This window comes from Megalops cyprinoides, chromosome 10 (assembly GCF_013368585.1).
Source record: "Megalops cyprinoides isolate fMegCyp1 chromosome 10, fMegCyp1.pri, whole genome shotgun sequence".
Classification (NCBI taxonomy): Eukaryota; Metazoa; Chordata; class Actinopteri; order Elopiformes; family Megalopidae; genus Megalops; species Megalops cyprinoides.
In genome coordinates this window covers 26197563-26214036 of record NC_050592.1, presented here as the reverse complement: position 1 = coordinate 26214036, position 16474 = coordinate 26197563, and the positions used below count along the sequence as shown (strand labels likewise).

Sequence of the window (16474 nt, the reverse complement as noted above, 5' to 3'; positions counted from 1 at the left end):
AACAACTGCTCTGAACCTTTAACAACTGGCTTCTCAAGCCGAGTTTGGCTTCCCTTCTACAGCTTACATAACAGTCAGAATAGCATGCTCAGGCAAAGGGGACAGCAAACGGAGCATTGAGAGTGTTCTTACCGTGACAGACGTTCAGTGGAAAAGTGCTACATGGATATACTGTGCACTTCTGTACATGCCCGTGTGTGAGGGGTTCAGTATGTGTTTTGGTGCTTATATGAGAGTGCATTCAGGTGTGTTTGCGTTTGTTTGAGTGTGTGCCAGTGCACAGTGGGTTTGTGTGGAAGAGTGCATGTGAGGGTGAAACTCTGTCCTGTTGAAATCTTCTGCCCGCTCACAGGTAGCGGGAGTTTGCAGCTCTCTGGTCCCACCACCCCATAAGAATGCACACAGCTCATAGCCCCAGTGTACCACTGCAAGGTCCTTTTATTCCATGAAAAACCTATTCCCCTCAGTTTAGTACAGCTACATCACAAACAGACAAGACAAGATGAAAGAGGATACAAATTCAACCACATCGCGAGATAAAGTGTGGAGGACATTTACCCAGCATTCCTCGGTGCTGGTACACAATGTCCATTAGTGTTCAACAACAGTTTCCTGTCTGCAGACCGTCGACGGCCAGGGCCACATCTGGGCAGTGACTGGACAAGGCAGAATGAGCGAATGAATCCACTACCTCAAAAACAGTTCACTAATGCATATGAAAAAGTCTGTGCGCTATCTCTGCGGTCAATATGTACTGGGAAAAAATGAGGTTCAGTCTGATGGGTGGAGGGATGGAGAACTCTGAGCTCCAAGCAGTTCTGTAAGAAAAGCAGGAGAACAGTTAGTTTTCAAATGCATAGATTCTTCATGAGCCCACATACACACTTTTCAATAACTGCCATTAAAGCTGGGGAAAGCATGCCCTCATCATACTCATAAGACTTACATAGGGACGGCCGTACAGACAGACAGATTCAAGCAAACCCCACCTGTGCCTCAGTAGTTGATCATCCGTTTTACAGCATCAAAGCACTTCCACTTGTCAGGGATGTAGAAGGGCTCAAAGACGTGGGGGAAAGGCGTGTCGTACCCACAAACCCTTGCAATCGGTGCCTCGAGATTCAGGAAGCACTCCTCCTGTGGAAACAGCCGTGACATCATCAAAGTGACATGTCCTTTACTTTTTTTGTGCCGCCTGCTTCACCATGGAAACTTTAGCAAAATACATCCAGAAGTAGATTCTGTAATCATGGTACAGTCTGTGATAAATTTTAGGCAGTGCTTATTTAAAAACCGTTTTCCCAGATCGTATTTTGCCATCTGACACAGGGCTGTGCTTAAGTTCAAGGCAGCTTTCAGACGACAGATATGCTATATTTCAACCAGGCTTTAAAACGTTGATTTAAATAGCTGGCTGTCCAAATGATCACAAATGTCTGTTGAGCATATGGCCAATTGAACTACACAGGCATATTTCATCAGTTACTAAATCAAAAAATAACATGTTCTCTAACTAGTGTACAAGTAGATAGTAACTTTTCTGCATGAATGGAAGTTTCCACCCACAAATACCGTGCAAGGTACAGAGAGGAAAAAGAATGCAAGCAACATCTGAGATCAGCATTACGTAAGGACTATAGACCTGGTTCACCACTGTGCACATGCATTGAAACAGTTATTCACATAAATGTTTACTGTTTAGTAAATATTATTTGGGACATTAATTACCTGGCATCTCTCAATCCAGCTCAGTGCTGGAACAGGTTTACAATGTGTACTTATTGTGCTAATAGACTTGCTCTGACACAAACAATGTGCATGGAAAAGTCCTAACTGCCATTATTAGAATTTGCTTTCTGTATTAATCATGATAGTAAGGTATTAAGCAGAGTTATTTCTGTGATAACGGAAGTACTTGGCACTTTTGTGAATTGCAGTATGAATAGTATTTTGTATTTCATTTTGTACATGCATTATACAATACTGTATTATGCCCTGAAATGGCTTAATCCAGAGCAGAATCGCTGCTCTGCTTGTGACCACAGAATCGGGGAAAAAAAAGCCTCTGTAGTGGTTGTGGAATTGAAGTTAAATTTTGGTCCCAGAAGTCCCAGAATTGCACAATGCTGACACTTGCCAGAGTCAGTGGCAACAGCTATGTAAAAAAATGACATCCCAGTTGTTTAGTTGCATAAATTGGAAAGAAACACAGCGACACTAAATGACAGCTCTTCTGAACAGCAGAAGACAGGTGGCCTGCTAAGACTCCTAACAGTTAATTGTTATTACATAGCTGACTGTCATTTTAAACACTGTGAAGTTTGCCAGATTATGCATGGCAAAATAAGCACTGCCTTTTCCAGAAGATTAAATACAGTGCTTATATATTTATGTAACAGAAGATTCTTGTGTCTGGCCTCCAATAACTTTGTTTTGTGCTTCTTAAGGATGATGGATCACCTATCAAAAGCCAGACAATTATATACATTCTTTTGCTAACCAGAGCACAGCTGTCTCAGGTAACAACACCAAAACCAAAACACTGCAGGCTCTTTGGAAACATTCACTTTTGTATTATAAATAATCATTAGGAAAAGTGGCAGCCATTTTTATAGAAACATACGATAATAGCCATTATCTCATTTTAACTACCCAGACTGACCATATGGCAAAACATCATCTGGGAAAGGTCACCAGTGGATGGCTGAATAAACTTGCATTGAAATTTTGAATTTAAACCAAATGAAAAGATAAAACAAAGTTGCCAGTGCCATATAAGATCAACTCCTTCCCAGTGGTTCTAAAAGGTGATGACATCACAACCCCTCTTTTTCTGTGGCTCGCTCTGCTTTTTCTGGTGCAGATGTCTTCTGTGGTGACATACTGGTGAGTAGTGCTGGTCACACACGCACACATGCACCACGCCACAGAAAAAACAGGCTCTATACTGGAAGTTTCAAAATGACTAATTCCTCTCCCGCTCAGGACATACACAGCTGGTGACTGACCAAGGTTTGACAAGCCTATAAATCAACTTCTGCTCTGTCTCCTTATCTGTGATTTTATTCTTCCCTCAGTAACACAGTGGCAGCCAATGTGTTCCGCAGGAGAACGATTCAAACTGTGAGCTGCACAATTAGCATTGGCCTATGCATCTACACACACACACACACAAAGCACAAGTAGAAACATGCATATACATATGTACACAGATACACATACTCTCAGGTTGTGGGGTGAGACACCATCTGAGCAACTGGTGTCTAACTGAGAAAGAGACATCAGTTTCTCACTCACGCAGACGAAAAGCTCCCTCACAGATGTGGGGTTTCACAGGGGCAAGGGGGAGAGACGATGACCATGACCTGCCTCACAAGGGTCAGACAGAGAGACCAGCGACCATAAGGGGCAGAATCAATAAGACTACACTTGAAGAGCAGAAAGCTGCCCAGAGAACCAACAGGACCAGGTTCTCAGGCTGGTTCAGCTCCACCCGCCTCAGACAGTCTCCAATTCAGCTCAACTGGAGCTGCGCAACAGAAATGTGTGCACAAGTTACTTATCCCCCGCCCTTCATAACTTTTGGCATGTTGGAAAAGACCCTCCAGCTCCACGGCCTCGTTTCACGGGCAGTATAAACAGAAGAAAGCTGTGCAGATGCATGTCGGATGCTGGCCCTGAAAGCAGTCGCGGACGGCCGGAAGCAGGTCAAAGGCCCGTTGGTTTGGGCGAAGGCCCGCCGATCGAGGTCCAACAGTCCAACGGCCTGTCAACAGTTGCCAACAGGGGGGATGTCACAGGGTCTCCGCGTTACCCTTGTCCCGTGCTGGCAGCTGCTTCGGCAACCGCAACCTCGCGCTAACAAGCGGTAATCACGTTTGATGGGAGTGCTCGGTGATTAGCGCCAGCATCTTGGAGCAAGGCGAGCCAAGATGGCTCTGTGAAGTTTTGGGCGGGTTGCTGTGGGACTAGTCCGAGCAGGCTCCGTTTGCGCCATGTTCAGAGAGCAGCGAGCGTGTGCTCTGCATACAAAAGACCAGGGCTCTAAAGCTGTAACGGAGTGATTTATGAGGGGAGTCTAAAACTGGAGGCTACAACAGTCTTTGGTTTAGTGAGAGACTAAAATGGACTATGATGTCACTATCATGACTATAAGTTCTTTATGGTAGAGGAGAAAAACAGATGAAAGAATTTATGTACCAGTGATATACTGAACAAGTTTCAGTGTTTGGGAGTTTTGAGGTCACCGGTGATAAAAAACCTGTTGTTATGATAAAGAGCTGTTCTTGTGTTTCACAACACAGACTGCCTGACCTTCTCACCGCTCCCTGCATCAAAGGCAAGGTTTTCTTGTTTCTCCTGAAGACTCCCGGTTGTTTTTCCACAGAGAAAAACTATCATTAAAGCTTTAATCTAGCCTTAATTAAAACCTAACATGACCATAATTAAGCATACTTCTGGTTTAATAGATATTTTAACCCCTCACAGACAAGCAGTTTCTTTGAGATTTTTTTAAACTAGGTTTTATTGCAGTTTCTTATACAGAGATTTTTTACACCATTTCAACTAGGTCCTCAGAGCACATATTCAGCACTGTTGGGAAAGGTGATCATTGTACCTAACCTACTCCAAATGTTCAAGTGCTACAGCAAAGTCTCCAGTCATATTAGTCCTTGGAAACTCAATCTAGAGCCCTGAAACGGGACAGGGACCCACAGGTCCCAGCTGAATATTTGTGTGGCATGATTTACTCTCCAGGGTCAAATGCATGATACTATTTGTCTGTAGGCTGTAGTTATTCAGTACAACAATTCATAGCAATGTTCTGCTCTCCTTCCCCTTATGCAAAGGACGTTACATTCAAAATGATTTTACCATATTTGTAGTCTTACGCACATACCTACTGGTTGCACATATTCTATAAATATCTGGAATATAGCGCTCTACTCTATATGTAGGGCTCTACTAATATCCACCTCTTCCATGACTACAGACACTCAACCCCACAGACAAGGCACTACAGCAACAGTATGACCACTACCTGTAGTTCTAGCAGCTTCTACCTCACAAATTCAAATAAGTACTTATATTTAGTGCCTTTACTGAGTAATAATGGTCTTATGATGAACTGTAAGTAAGCTGTAGTAGGTATCTAGGGCGTACTGCAAATTCATATAACTTAACCTTACAACTCATCATTTAACAAATGTATCTAAAGTGGCACTTTTTCCTCTGCTCTGGAAAAAGTATATAATTATCTGAAAATTAAACCATGAGAATTGAATTTGGCTGCATGTATCGCGTACACCAAGAAAATATTGAATGAGTAAGCGGAAAATGACATATTATATGCATTTCATTCCAAAAACAATGCTGCCTGACATCAAGTCCACAAGGATGAGGATGAATTGCACTCTACCAAAGTCACTGATGTTATGAGCACTTGGTCCCTGCACAACCCACTGCAAATATTGTATTTGCCCTCTTTTCATTTTTGAACCCTCAAACCGAGCAATCGTGCAGGTAAATTGCTCCGTTCTGGAATCTTTGTCACAATATTTATTTAATTGCCAGGAGAGTGGGGGTGAAGGGGATGGGTACTGCCATTTACGCCTCTTATGGGGACACCTGAGAGATTCAGTCCTTGTGAAATTTTAAGCACAGAGTAGAATTCTTGAGAGATCTTCAGAGGCTTCTCTCAAGAATCACACTACAAAATCTGGCTTCCATTTCCATCTGCAGAATGGTTAGCGACGGAGCTGACAGGCCTGTTTGAAATTGGGGAACAGTGGCATGTACCGTCATCTCAAGACGTGGCTATGATTCCACAGCCACCAGGCGCCAACAAACAAACCGTGGATGAAATAAACAGCCGTGTCCTCCCCACAGCTCGGCAAAGCTCCTCATCTTCTGCCCTGGCCCGTCCGTGTGTCCGGACTCCATCTGCCTCCTCCACGGATCCCTCGCTGCCGCTTTGATGTCGCGTCTGTGCAGGAAACAGCTGCTGGGACGTCAGCTTGCTGAACGGTCATTTTTTATTGACTGCTGGCCGCCCCTCTTGCAACGCTGCACCGCGCTCCCAGATCCAAGACGCGCAATGTCGTCGTGTGCCCGCCGACTTTCAAAAGTAATCACAGCTGAGATGCAGCAAACTCGGAACGGGTTACCGTCATGGCGACCGGCACACCGTGCGGCCCCAGGATATAAAGCCAACGCTTTCACTGTGACCTTTTGACCCGTCTCGTTTAAAGCTTTGCGGGTTCGCTGGATCAACAGGCAGCAGGTGCACATGCACACCTGTTAGGGAAGAGCTGGGATTTGGATCGCAGGAAAGTGTCTGAAATGAAGCCAGCGTTTCATTAACCGGGAGCATGAGGTCCGGGCTGCCTGTTTCATAACTCGCCTCAGAAATGCAACAAAGGTCCTTTGATACATCAGGTTCAACACTCAGGTCAGGGCTTGATCGGCAAATGTCGTCATCAAATTCTCTTTCAAATGAATATGAATTACAGCAAATGAGTGACAGCAAGCCTGTACAAAGCTGAAATAGATATAAACATGCAAAGTTGATGGGAGGGCTCTTCAGAGCATACTAAATACGGCACAGTCTCTCACATCATAAGACGGCGAGCCTGAGGACTCTCTATATAGATAAACCAGGGAGGTTGGGAGTTTGCGTCGCTCGGGGCTCAGTGCTTGCTTGTCCCTTTGCTTTTAGTTCCTTTTCAGTTCTATGAGTTGCATGGACTGCTGGATTTTATGATTCAGTGCTCCAGCGCAGAGCCCTAAAAGTGTAGCACTGCAGTGCGTCCTGGACTGGCGGGTAGACCGCAAGCGCCTGGGATCCTGGAGCCCTGGTGTTTCTGTTAAAATTTATTCTACTGACCTTAGAACTGCTGTGACAGAACAGAACCACTGCTCCAAACCCAGCAGAACCACTTCTGTCCGCACTCCTGTGGCCATGGACCACTAAAGCTTGGAACCTTCCCTGGCCCTTAAGTAGCAGGTAATCAAATATAAGGTATTCCTTCACATTATCTTTGTATTATCAGAATCACATCAAAGATAAATTTCTTCAAAATTACCTTACAGCAGCTAACTACTAGATTGACCTCAATCAAATATACGTCATTAAGACCAATATTTATATCAGGATTTATATCACTATATGAGTATTTTCATACACAGTGCTACCTTTTTCTCCTGTGCTTCAGCTGAACCTGCCAGGCACACACTAATGAAATAAAAGAACGCGCTTTGCTCAGACTCTCGCAGACATCAGACTTTCTGCTTAAACTGCATCCCTACAGTCTGGTAGGTTGCCATGACGTCTGGAGAGCACACATCTGCCGCGCTCCGATTTCACGCAAATCAGTGTTTATCTTCAGGAGGTACATCATTATATATAATATACTTAAAATGTCACAATAAAAATACTGCAACATGGCACAGACTCTGCGAGCCGTACGCTGCAATATGACCATGATTTAAAAATACAATCTACATCTCTGCAGTTATATATTTTCACAGGCGGTATTTTGCCTTCCGTCGGCTGGAAACCGACTTTGTCAGCGACAGCCGCAGATTTAAGATTATAATTCTGGGAGTATGGTGGATATGCCAGTATGGCTCGGAGAGTGAACCTGTGCCATTTGGCGCTGCAGCTGACAGCTAACCAGCTGATTTACATCCCAAAAATTCAGCTTCCCAAGCGGATGACCATTCTGGAATTATAACTCCAAGCGAGCGCCCTGCAGCTGGCTTTTGATGGTATAATGACAGCTTTATAGGGTACAGGAGACAAAAAATTGCTGTGCTTTCTATCCATATGTTCACAGGTCTCTTATGATAATGGCTGATACCATCATTGCTGTCCACTGACCCCTTCACAAAAGAAAGAAACTGACAAATCCAGACAATTACGAGCATAAGATTCATTTCAGCAAATTTACTTACGGATTTGCACGCTGGAAAAACTGAGCGCAGAAGCAAATATTTGGGGCTGTGCTTTCAGCATTGTTTGTTGACAGTCCTTGATGGAATAATAGGAGCTTTGGAAAGTAAACAGTGTGGGTTTTAGAGGAGCTTTGGAGGGCATGCTGGGAGACTGAGTTCCGGGCCTCCAAATGACCTCATGAGACTGCGCTCTAGGGCAAACCAACGTTGCAATGACTTTATAAATGAACAATCTACCAGTAATCAATAAACAGTCTAAATTCCATTCAGACTTAGAGAGGATTCACCACACTGCCCACTGTCCACAACAAGCGAATATTAAGACGAATGTTATAGACATTAAGAAAAACAAAGAGGGAACTTTGATTTGGCGTTTGAGAAGATTTTTTCAGATAATTCTGTTGGCTTGGCATTGAAGAGGCTGCTGGATGATTCTACTTCCATGTCAGAAATCGGAGCCAAGGCGGCGCCTGAGAGTTGGTTGCGATTGTGTGTCATCCGCGACTGAGCCTGGACACAGCTGCGTTATTTGTTTTCCAGAAAAGAAAAAATGATTACGATTTTTATAATCCATCCGACTGAACCCTTTTCAAATTCACCAGGTGTTCATCCTCAGACAAACCTCGCCTTTCTCCACCCCAACTTCCTGTCCCCATTTCCAGGGGAATACAGCAAATACAGTCCCCCTGCTTGCAATACATGAAGAAAAAGAAAAAAAAAACACTGCAAACAGCTTATTGTGCTCTGCACTAAAAGTTTCCATCTCTAGACATTTTGGAAGTTGAACACTGACTGAGTTTAGATGGACCGAACGCAAGCCTATTAATCTTTCAATTTACGATGCAAATTAAATACCTTTAATTTAGTTACAGGAGAAGGACATTTAATGAAGTTTGAAATTAGTGCTGCCGACACACTGATTTGAACTAATTATCTACTTTGGTAGATAGCAGTCTTAACTGATCCATTCCAGTCAGTGACTGACAGTGCATGATGGCCCACTATGCCTCAGTCCCATTGCTCCTCCCCCTTCGCCAGCTCAGAAACACAGGAGCAGGGCTGCTCGGCAACGAACACAGGCGCTGTTGTTTCTGATCCCAATCGAGCCCCAAACCTGCAGGACCGGAATAAGATCCAGCCACACAGACTGGCAGCCAGCGACCGCCTGCTTCTCGAACCCAAGCCCCGTGGAACTCCCACCGTGGGCCACAGAAGGACACGGCAGACTTAATAGGTCTCTCTCAAAATGAAAACAGGCCGTTGCACACCAACGCCAGGAAAACTCTGGGACTGGAGGACAACTGGAAAATGACAGTTATGCTTTATCCAAATAAAAGGAGGAGAGAGCAAATGTTCAAGCAGATCTTGAATATAGAGAAACGTGTTTGTGTTCCGATCCAAAGGGCCCAAGGTATGTGCTGTTCGGCTGGGACCTGTGTCTGTGAAATATTCAAGATCTCGGAACAAGAAACCAGAGGGCTGTGGGTTTGAGTCCTGAGGCCTGGCTCCACCATTCTGTGCTGCTTTATACCACATCTTGTGTTAATTCAGACTGCATTCATCTAATGTGGATGCTCTTTTCAGTGACTACATAATTTCATTTAAAAATTCCTCAGCTGTGAAAATTCACCGTTGTAAATCCATCGTGAAAAGAGAATGATATACATATTTGTACAAAGTATTTGTCAAATTACACACAAAAACAGCATATCATACATTAAAACTGTCAGAAAATACTTTTAAAGGAAAAATGACAGGGGAAAAAAGAAAGGAAGAAGAAAAATATATATGAACATACATGAACATCAACGAAAGTGTTATTTTACAGCAGAACTCGTAAGCACTTCAATGGCTCTCGTAAAAACATCCAGCTGTATCAATGGGCACCAAACTCATAAAATGTAAGACATAAAAGATCCTACCAGATGTGTCCCAGGCTGGCATCATCCACTAAGCTACTGGATCCAGTACAGTGACGTGGTTCTGATCCAAAGGGATCCACATGGAATGAGCACTGGGCCAGATACAGGGGCTGCTGCTCTGTTCTCGTTACTCATACTAATCCCTCTTGAAGCTCTGGCAAGAGCATATTTCAGCACTGTCCTTTGATGAAAAAACACACACCCCTCAGCACCAATCTCAGGCAAGAAACTCAGTTATGGAATTATAAACTTCCTAATATTAGAAACACATTGTGCAAGGGACTCAAGGGGACGGGGGTGAGCAGATTCGCTGGATGAATTCGGACAGGTATGTGCCACTGTCGAGCGTCTCCCAGATATGAGGCAGAGGGGCTGAGAGAGAGCTGGTGCTCTTGATCCTGTCATGACTGGAATGCTAAGACCGGTCGAGTTTCTGCATCCAATTTGGACGCTCCTTCAAAATGCGCAACAGGTTTCGTCCATAAACTGTAGGCTTTGAAGGGGAGATATGTGTATCCTCTGATGGAGACCGTTGGGGGCACACTGTATTATCCCTGCAGGAGTTTCCCCTGACACGAGAGCGGGGCTTCTGGTTCTGATTCTACAAGCATTTATTGCAGAGGCACAGCCCTTTATCGTCAACCAACACCAACAGAACCCAACCGGAGACTGCCCCCCTTTGATGTCACGCCCGGATCGCATGGTCCCGACCGCAGCTTTGCTGAAAGAGACCAACTGCAGGCTCCGAATTCCAGAACACACAGATAATTGAAAATGAAGAAAAGAACAAAAAGACACTAATGGGAAAATTAAACAGTCTACAGCCTCAAAGACTGTCTGAGCTTTGTCAGAGACAGTCTACAGTGACGAGTTGGTCATGTATACTTCATAGTCTGTAAGATACAGTGTACACTGTATTATGTACACTGTGTGGCCAGTAGGAGGCATAGTTTAGTGCAGCGAGTGGTATGTTGTGAACACTGGGAGTATATATAAGGCAGAGTTAAGAGAGCGTTTAGTATAGCGAGTAGTACATTGTGTACACTGGGAGCATATAAAAGGAAGAGTTAAGGGAGATTTTAGTGTAGTGAGTAATACACAATGTACACTGGGAGCATATATTAGGGAGAGTTTATTGTAGTGAGTAGTATTACTAGTGTGCTCTGCGGGGACTACACTAGGAAGTGTTTATTGTGTGTGGTGAGCAGTCCATGGGTGTACACGAGACTGACGGCATGTGGACAAAATTCAAACTCAAACAGCAGAGCAGTGCAGGCCAAGGCCAGCGCAGGCATGAAAACTTCATTTGTGGCCAGACAATCACGTCTGAGGCCAGCCAATGGCGCATCACCTCCAGCAGCCAATCCAAGAGCAAGACACTGTCACCTCCTCCATAATCCCAACTGCCATGTGCTGTACAATTAAGAATCTGAGAGTGCTGACACCTCGTCTGGCAACTGCAGGACTGACCTGAGAAGCCCAGAGACATGGAGATGAGCATCCACGTATGTGTACAGACAGAACCACTGTGGTGGGGGGAGGTATTACAAATTTAATCATACTTATTTATACCTTTTATATTCTATGTAACTATTCAGCACATTTTCTCAACCAAAGAAATACATCTGTCAGTCCATACCATCTGTGAATATTACAGCCAGTAAGAAATGGCATTAAAAGTGCTAGACAGAAAGAGACAGAGTGAAATAAGAGACATAAAGACTGGGAAGGAGAGAAAACAAATAGAGAGAAAGGGAAGAGGGGGAGTGAGAGGAAAACTCATCATGTATCTTCTCCTGTCAGGCCACTGGCAGGGTGACTGGGAGGGCTTCACTTTTGTCACTGTAGTTGCTGATGCTGCTCACAGAGTACAGTCACGCATGCAGAACGGTCCAGAACCACCGGAACCATCAGTCACTGAGACCTCAGAGTCAAAGCCTGTGTGATGTAACAGTCTGTTTCCTCTCCCAGTCACATATGTGTATTGATATTAAGGGATTTTGGGGAGATGTTGTACCGTACACCTCTTTTCCAGGCTATAAAAGTCTGATTTTGAGAGATTGTGTGAAACGGAGAGACTGCATGGTCCGGTTGGGGCGATAAATTCAGGAATTACTCCTTGAGGTGAAACCTGGCAGCTCACACAGGAAACACACGTTAATAATCACCTTTAAGTCCCAAAAATGGAGTGTGTTTATGTGTGTTTATGTGAGCAGATCTGTGTGCATGAACGTGTGTGTATGTATGTGCATGTAAGTATGTTGGTATGTATGAATGTGTGTGTGAGAGCGGCTCTGTGTGTTTGAGTGTGTGTGTGTGTGTGTGTGTGTGTGTGTGAGCGTGTGTTTGTGTGGGTGTGAGTTAGAGAGAGCCGGCTCAGAGGGGAGGCACAGTCCAGGAACTAGTGAATGATGTTCCTGCTGCGACTGGCAACCTTTTACAGGCTGCTGGTGGACCGGACCACACAGCTCTCCGCTGTTCTTCCTAAAGAGAGCCGGCCAGGGTCCAGCTCCTCAAAGTTCCTCCAGCTCCTGACTGCAGCAGGACACAGAGCCGGCCCCAAGGGCCACCTCTGTTGTCGGTGGTCTGCAGTTTTGGCGCGAGCGCTAACCCCGGGCTCCGCACCGTGCGAGCTATCTCGCTGCACGCCGCTGCCAAGCCTTGTGACTCCAGATGAGCCTGGAGCGCATTACTGCTCATTGGGCCGAAACACTTAGACACGGGGGCCGACACAAAATCAACCGCACCACAACCAAACAACAATGCTGACGTAGAGACACGACACGTTTCACTAACCCCTGGGATGTTACCAGCACTATGGAGCTGATGTAAGGTCAGTTATACGTGCAATATGGAGCTGATCTCTCAGGTGAGCTGTACCTGCACTGTACAGCTCACTGCAGGTCAGTTGTACTTTCACTGTATAACTGAACTCAGATCAGTTGTACCTGGACCAGTGTGTTGATATCAGATCATCTGGATCTGCACTGAGGAACTGACGTTAGGCCAGCTGTATCTGCATTGCGGTGCTGATCTCTAGGCAGTTGTACCTGGACTGTAGAGCTGATCTCAGCAGCGAATCCTCCCGTCACTGGAGCCTCATGACTGATCAGCAGCCGTCCTGTTTTCACCACCGACTGAAAAGAAACAAAAACACCAAGGCCGAATGAGCAGAGGCATGACTTAGCTTGCTCACTCGCTCACTCACGCACTCACTCACTCACTCACAGAGGTGATCATGGCGGCGGCTGCAGAGGTGAGCAGGGCTGCGGTATTGCCGCCGGCTTCTTTGTATCAGTTTCTGACTCGTTTTTTTTCTTCTGTCTTTCAAGCCTCACTTCAGCTTCACACATCAGTTGCTTTTACATGGTTACACTGAGCGTGCAGGTGTCTACTCGGGGGCATAGAGGTGCAGAAACGGTTTGGCTCACGCCCGGAAGATCTGAGCGCACCTTGAGGCAATTCATTTCAGATTAATCACCAGCACGACAAGGTGGGGAAAGCAGACAGTCATGGTGCGGCGGGGGTCAAAGGTCAAACACCAGAGGTAAGTTCCATGCATGGGGAAGTAGTGCTGTTCTGGAAATGTGTACATTGAACACCTGTGCCCTGAAAGGGTGTGCAGGAAACTGTGGATAAGGGAATGGAGAGCACTGCAAGAGCCAGGAAAGTCCACAAAATGACTTCAAAGTAATAATAACTGATCACGGCCAAATGCAGCCTGCTAGGGGCACATGAGCTTTTTCATGTCTTAACACATTTAAGCTACTCTTCTTTGTAACAACCTTTGAAAAAACACATCACTTGCTACAATTTAGTACTAAGATGTGCTAGTTGAGATCAGGTGAGATTTTGTATCTATGGCAATGAAACCAATTAAAAGAAGCTATTGACAGAGGCTGCTGCAGACCTGAGAGAGACGTTTTCATTACAGGGAGAAACGTGCAAGGACTGGCATTATGTCGGCGATAACCCCTCGCTTTCACATCTCTGACCCCGGACGTACGGTGCAGTACTCGCCGACCCCCGCTGCCATGGCAACGGAGACTGACCTGCGTTGCGGTCACACTCCGCCTCAAAAGCATCGCATGACACCTGGAATATTAACGGCGGAAAGCCGCTTCCCGCGGGATCGTGTTTGTTACGAGGCACGGCCCTCACGGGCAGCGCGGTGGAGCGGCCCCCGTGAGATATCAGCCCCTCACAAAGACGGAGAAGGGATTACCGTGGCCTCGCTCAGAATCAGCTCCAGACAATGGGTGACATTTCACTGGCGGGGCAGGGCGATTTGACACAGAGTCATCTTATCAGAGCAAAAGGCCAAATGCTCCTCTTTAAGATAATGCCATTTTTGGACAGTTCACTTGGGTTTCATTTCCTCCCTGTAATTATATCCAAAATGCTCCCTTCGCCTGGCTGGTCTGGGGTCTGGCCGTGACCTTTGAACCTTCAATCTGCTGGAGCGGGAGAGAGCAAGGCTACACCGCATGCACTCACACAAGCCTGTGTACAATTATGTATACACTCATGAGTATACTTTCTCACACATGCACACGCGCACGCACGCTCGCACGCACGCACGCACGCACACACGCACACACGCACACACGCACACACAAACACACAAACACACACACACACAAACACACACACACAGGGGACGGAGAAATATCTAGAAAGCGAGGCAGAGAAAGAGACTGATGAGGGAAGGCTAACTGGTCCTTTACCAGAGTAAACAGACTCTGTGTGTCTGGTCGAGTTTATCTGACAGAACCATCGCACCTGACCAACTTTCTAAGCGCTCTTTGAAAAATGACATGCCTAAAAGGCTTATTTCCAGAGTCCACAGCTCACAGGGAGAGTACACACTGGCAGCACTCTCCCTCTGAACTCCTTGCTTCATCATGCTTCATAAACTCAACACAGTTCTCAGTGTAACTATGGAAGAACACCATTTGTGAGAATGAACCACACATAACAGACCTGTGCAAATGTAAGACGACCCAGCATCAAGTTACCCAACCCCCTGATCCTGACAGGAGCCCTTCTGCAGAAAGGAGGAGGGTGAAACTAGATCAGCCGTTAGCGGCAGGGCTCAGATGGTCCATCCCATGGTGTCTCGGCGTGGAATGAGAGTCTTGGACTGGCTCTGGAATGTGACTGTCGTTGCCACGTAGATAACGGATCACCCAGACGGAGCTGGCAGAACAGACAGTGCAGGTGCACACAGGGTACACTGGCATACAAACAGGGGGTGGGGGGTAGGGGGGAGAGGTACTCGCACCTCCAGAAAGGTCAGGTCCAGCACGTGCTGAAGGTCCTGAAGCAAACGTGTCCGAATGAAGCCTGAAATCTGAGCAAGCACAGAGGCAATGCCCTTACTGAACCCAGAAAGGAACGAAAGGAAATGCCCTGATTGCCCCATTAAAAGGTCAAGAGGGAACTCTTTACACTGCAGAGGTTACCACTGACACACTGTCACACGTTGCCATGAATGGCAGATTTATTCCAATACCAAAGGTATTCTCACCCCAGTCCCCAGATGCCTCTCCTTACCAGACTCCAATAACATATACCTGGATACAAACTCACACACACACACAGACACACAGGCTGTTACCTAGGGTTGGGTACTGAAACCTGGTGCCAATATGGCACCAGTTCCTATACGACCGGTATCTACCGGACCGAATCGCAACGCGGATTTCGGTCCCTCATTTCGGTGCCACTGAAATGCCTGAGCGCTGTCGATTGAAATATATGCCCTCTGGTACTCCAAAACGGACAGTAGGCTACTGTAACTGTTATTTAGTGTTAAATTATTGTAGTTGGGTTAGGTTTTAGGCCTATTTATTATGTGAATTTGTTATGTAAATTTGTTAAGTGTTTTGTATTTATTCATATTTATACATTTAAGTATACTTTAAACTGTTAATTGTTCAATTTCAAGTTCAAATTTGCCTTAGCAATAAAGCTGTTCTTTAATGTCGTCGACCGTCGTTTTGTGCTTTTTTTCAACCCGTTCACATGTAACTTATGCTATGTAGCAGTTCGTTATGTTTTCATTAGCGTTATTAAGCTTCTCATAGTTTTCACTGTGGCATTTGCTATATTTTTTAATGTTAAATCTCTGTTTCCTCAAAGCTAGAATTAGCTAGAATTTTTCCAATCTAGTTTTCTAATAGCGCTGGTTTTAGCATACGTGCTAAACGGCTAATCACACCTGTGTGACCGTACTCGCGAAAGGGTTAAGTATCGATTCAGGCACTGTTTAGGCACCAGTACCATTTTAAAAGTATTGCTTTAGCACCGGTATCGGAAAAACCCAAACGATACCCAACCCTACTGTTACCCACTATTATATATACTGTCCATACACGCATAAACGCATGCATACACAATATGGCCTCCGAACAGTCAAACTGGATAAATTACAGTAGTAACTGGCTATATCAATTGGTTAAAAAAAAAGAAAACAAGTGAACTGCCTCCAGCACAAGGATTAGGAAAGGCATTTCAGCACAATACAGCCTTTACAAACTCATAAAGCTACAGAACAGAAACCACAACATGTTAGCGCTTTGACACAAATATCT

At 45.3% G+C, this 16474-nt stretch overlaps 1 protein-coding gene across 1 annotated transcript in view; it reads right to left on the bottom strand.

The window, feature by feature from the left end:
- Positions 1 to 420: 420 nt before the first annotated feature.
- Positions 421 to 16474, bottom strand: part of bckdhb (branched chain keto acid dehydrogenase E1 subunit beta) — a 53535-nt gene continuing 37481 nt past the window's right edge. The window contains exons 9-11 of the mRNA XM_036539017.1: positions 12929 to 13015; positions 990 to 1137; positions 421 to 818 (exon numbers count right to left, since the gene is read on the bottom strand). Coding sequence (XP_036394910.1) covers positions 997 to 1137; positions 12929 to 13015 — 228 coding nt within the window. The 3' untranslated portion in view covers positions 421 to 818; positions 990 to 996. The remainder of the gene's footprint in view (positions 819 to 989; positions 1138 to 12928; positions 13016 to 16474) is intronic.